At 41.6% G+C, this 2610-nt stretch overlaps 1 protein-coding gene across 1 annotated transcript; it reads right to left on the reverse strand.

Moving 5' to 3' along the window:
* Positions 1-502: 502 nt before the first annotated feature.
* LOC140582918 (E3 SUMO-protein ligase ZBED1-like) lies at positions 503-2368 on the reverse strand. The gene is made up of 3 exons (XM_072707418.1): positions 1852-2368; positions 1205-1571; positions 503-909 (listed from the first exon to the last, which is right to left on the reverse strand). The coding sequence occupies exons 1-3, from the start codon at positions 1929-1931 to the stop codon at positions 583-585; spliced, it is 774 nt and encodes a 257-aa protein (XP_072563519.1). The 5' UTR covers positions 1932-2368; the 3' UTR covers positions 503-582.
* Positions 2369-2610: the final 242 nt, after the last annotated feature.

Genomic DNA, 2610 nt, shown 5'->3' on the forward strand with positions numbered 1-2610 from the left:
GGCATCTCAGTTTATCCTGGAAATAATCACTGGGAGGAATGATGAGGTGAGATTTGTAGTCAAATAATTAAAACTCAGACATCACACACCAATATCTGAGTTAGAATTATTCTGAAATATTGATTATTACCTCATTTGTCATGTGTGGACTATATTCCATAGGGTTGCACAACATCCCTCTGCTTAGACAGTGACATCACTATTTTGGATTTACCTTTAGTACAAAGTGTGTGTATGTGTAAAGCTACGTTGACTTATGTTATTCATACAATACCTACTCACAAATAAACATCAAAAACAAAGCCGGCTGCAATGAATTTCTGTGCAAAACAGCTTTTACTACAAACACTTCCACACAAGAACATTGTTATCACACAAGAACATTTTGATAGAAAACAAAAAATATTTAAAGTTTTAGACATATACTGTAGATAAAATTAGAATGAATAAAATGGAAATGTCTACATACAGTCCACTATTACTACTATAACTACTGTAAACTTTGCAAATAAGAGATCAGCCCCTTCAAGTTTTAAATGAACACAAAATGCAGTGTAAATAAATACAAAGCAGTTCCTTACTTTATGGCTTTTTCTGCCTCTCTTTCTTGTCCTTGGGCAAATTTGCATTAAGGAAGACAAGAGCTCTGACCTTTTTGGGCTTAAGGCGACTTCTCCTCTCTGAGATTATCTGTCCAGTTTTCGAGAATATTCTCTCAGAGGGAACTGATGTCGCCACAACACAAAGCTTCTTGGCCATCAGCTTGCTAAGCCTGGGGTAAACAGGGGCTCGACTCTCCCACCACTTGAGGGGATCCTCATGTGTTGGAAGAAGAGGCTCCTCCAGGTAGGCTCGCACCTCCATGACAGCATCGGCGGTGGGATTCCTGGCTTCCACTGTTCCAGCTACCTGCTCATAGGGGTGGGAGATATAACAATGGGAGATACCATTTTTATGTGATTAGATTAGATTAAATTAGATTCAACTTTTGTCATTACACAGTGTAAGAGAACAGAGTAATGAAATGCAGTTTAGCATTTAATTAGAAGTGACAATAGTAGATTTGCATATGTACAGTATGTGCAGTATGTACAGATTAAATGCAGTGATTTACAGCTAGTGGAAGTTTTAGACTGAGATATCAGACTGATTTAATTCTAGAGATTTTAGAGAAAAAAATGTGAATTATTGTTGCCACCCTTACTTCCTCATGGAAATAGCTCCAAACTATTGATCCAGCACCACTGCCTGCTCCTTCCAGTCCTTCCACAGCTGGTTGCTGTTGGATGGGTGTGCCACTGCTAATTCTTGCTGCTGCAGTTGACAGCCTTTGAAACGTCTCATCTGCTGTTCTGCCATCAGGGAAGGCCATCCTCTTAAAACGCGGGTCAAGTGCAGCAGTATCTGCTAGTATGTGGTTGGCATGAATCCTGTGGAATCGCGATGACATACTCGCACACAGACTGTCGATCACACCTTGCGCTGCCGCTGTTGTAGTGTTTCGCCGGAAATCAGCGGTGGCTCTTTGAAGTCCCCTGGCCAGCACTATGACCTTCGAGGCTGTCAAGTAGCTGGTGAAAAGGAAAAAAAAAAAAAACTTTAATGTTACAATTTTAAAGCTGAAACAATGATAAATATTACAATGTATTAAACAGATATCTATTGTGGTATCAAATATCCATAATTTTTTATCAGGAAATTGGCATGCAGGCTACAGAAATCTACTGACAATGATATATACTCCAGTGTATTACACAGATTTCTAATATGGTATAAAATATTCATAATTTACTATCAAGTACTATGCATGCATGCTAAAGAAATATACTGCTGTGCAACTGAGCTACGTACCTTTCTGCACTGAGTTCCACAGTGACTTCCTCAATGCACTGTGGTCCATTCCTCCTGGGACAGGTGGCGGCCAGGTGCATTGGTGACGGCCAGGGTGGGGATTATGGCATTTTTACTGGCAATAAAGCTTTTCAACATGTAGTAGGTGGAATTCCACCTTGTAGGACAATCCTGTTTCGGTCGGAGCTCCTCCATCTTCATTTGTAGTTGAGTCTCCTTCAGTTTTTGTGCCCCCACGGTGCTTCTGTGAAAGTATTCCACTGCCTCTTTCACCTTATCAATGATGGGCTTTGAAGCTTGCAGGGCATCTCTTACCACCAGGTTAATAGTATGGGCCAGGCATGGTAGGTGCATCCATCCAATGGTTTGTATAGCCTTAGTAACATTTGCCGCATTATCGGTTAGGCAGCACACTACTTTCTTGTCCACCCCCCACTCTGCTGCAACACTAAGCAGCTGTTGTGCAATGTTGTCTGCTGTGTGCCGCTCACTGAATTCAAAACAGTCCAGGAGGCAGGAGGCCATACGGAAATCCTCGATAAAATGGCAGGTTACAGACATATATGATGCTGTCATTCTTGAAGTCCAACAGTCTGTGGTTAAACAGACAGCTGGTACTTTTGACACCCTTCTCTTCAAAGATGCTGTCTCCCTGTCATACATATCCGTGACCTTCTGGGCTACTGCCTTCCTACTTGGAGGAATGTAGGAGGGGTTGAGCGCCTGTGAATATTTTTTGAATCCTGTGTCCTCCACTAT

The sequence above is a fragment of the Paramormyrops kingsleyae genome, chromosome 25 (assembly GCF_048594095.1).
Source record: "Paramormyrops kingsleyae isolate MSU_618 chromosome 25, PKINGS_0.4, whole genome shotgun sequence".
NCBI lineage: Eukaryota > Metazoa > Chordata > Actinopteri > Osteoglossiformes > Mormyridae > Paramormyrops > Paramormyrops kingsleyae.

Coding starts and splice junctions, on each gene's coding strand:
- LOC140582918 (XM_072707418.1), bottom strand. CDS start 1,931: ATGCACCTGGCCGCCACCTGTCCCAGGAGGAATGGACCACAGTGCATT. Junction 1,572..1,851: donor GTGGAACTCAGTGCAGAAAG/GTACGTAGCTCA, acceptor CCTTTTCACCAG/CTACTTGACAGCCTCGAAGG. Junction 910..1,204: donor GGAGCTATTTCCATGAGGAA/GTAAGGGTGGCA, acceptor CCCTATGAGCAG/GTAGCTGGAACAGTGGAAGC.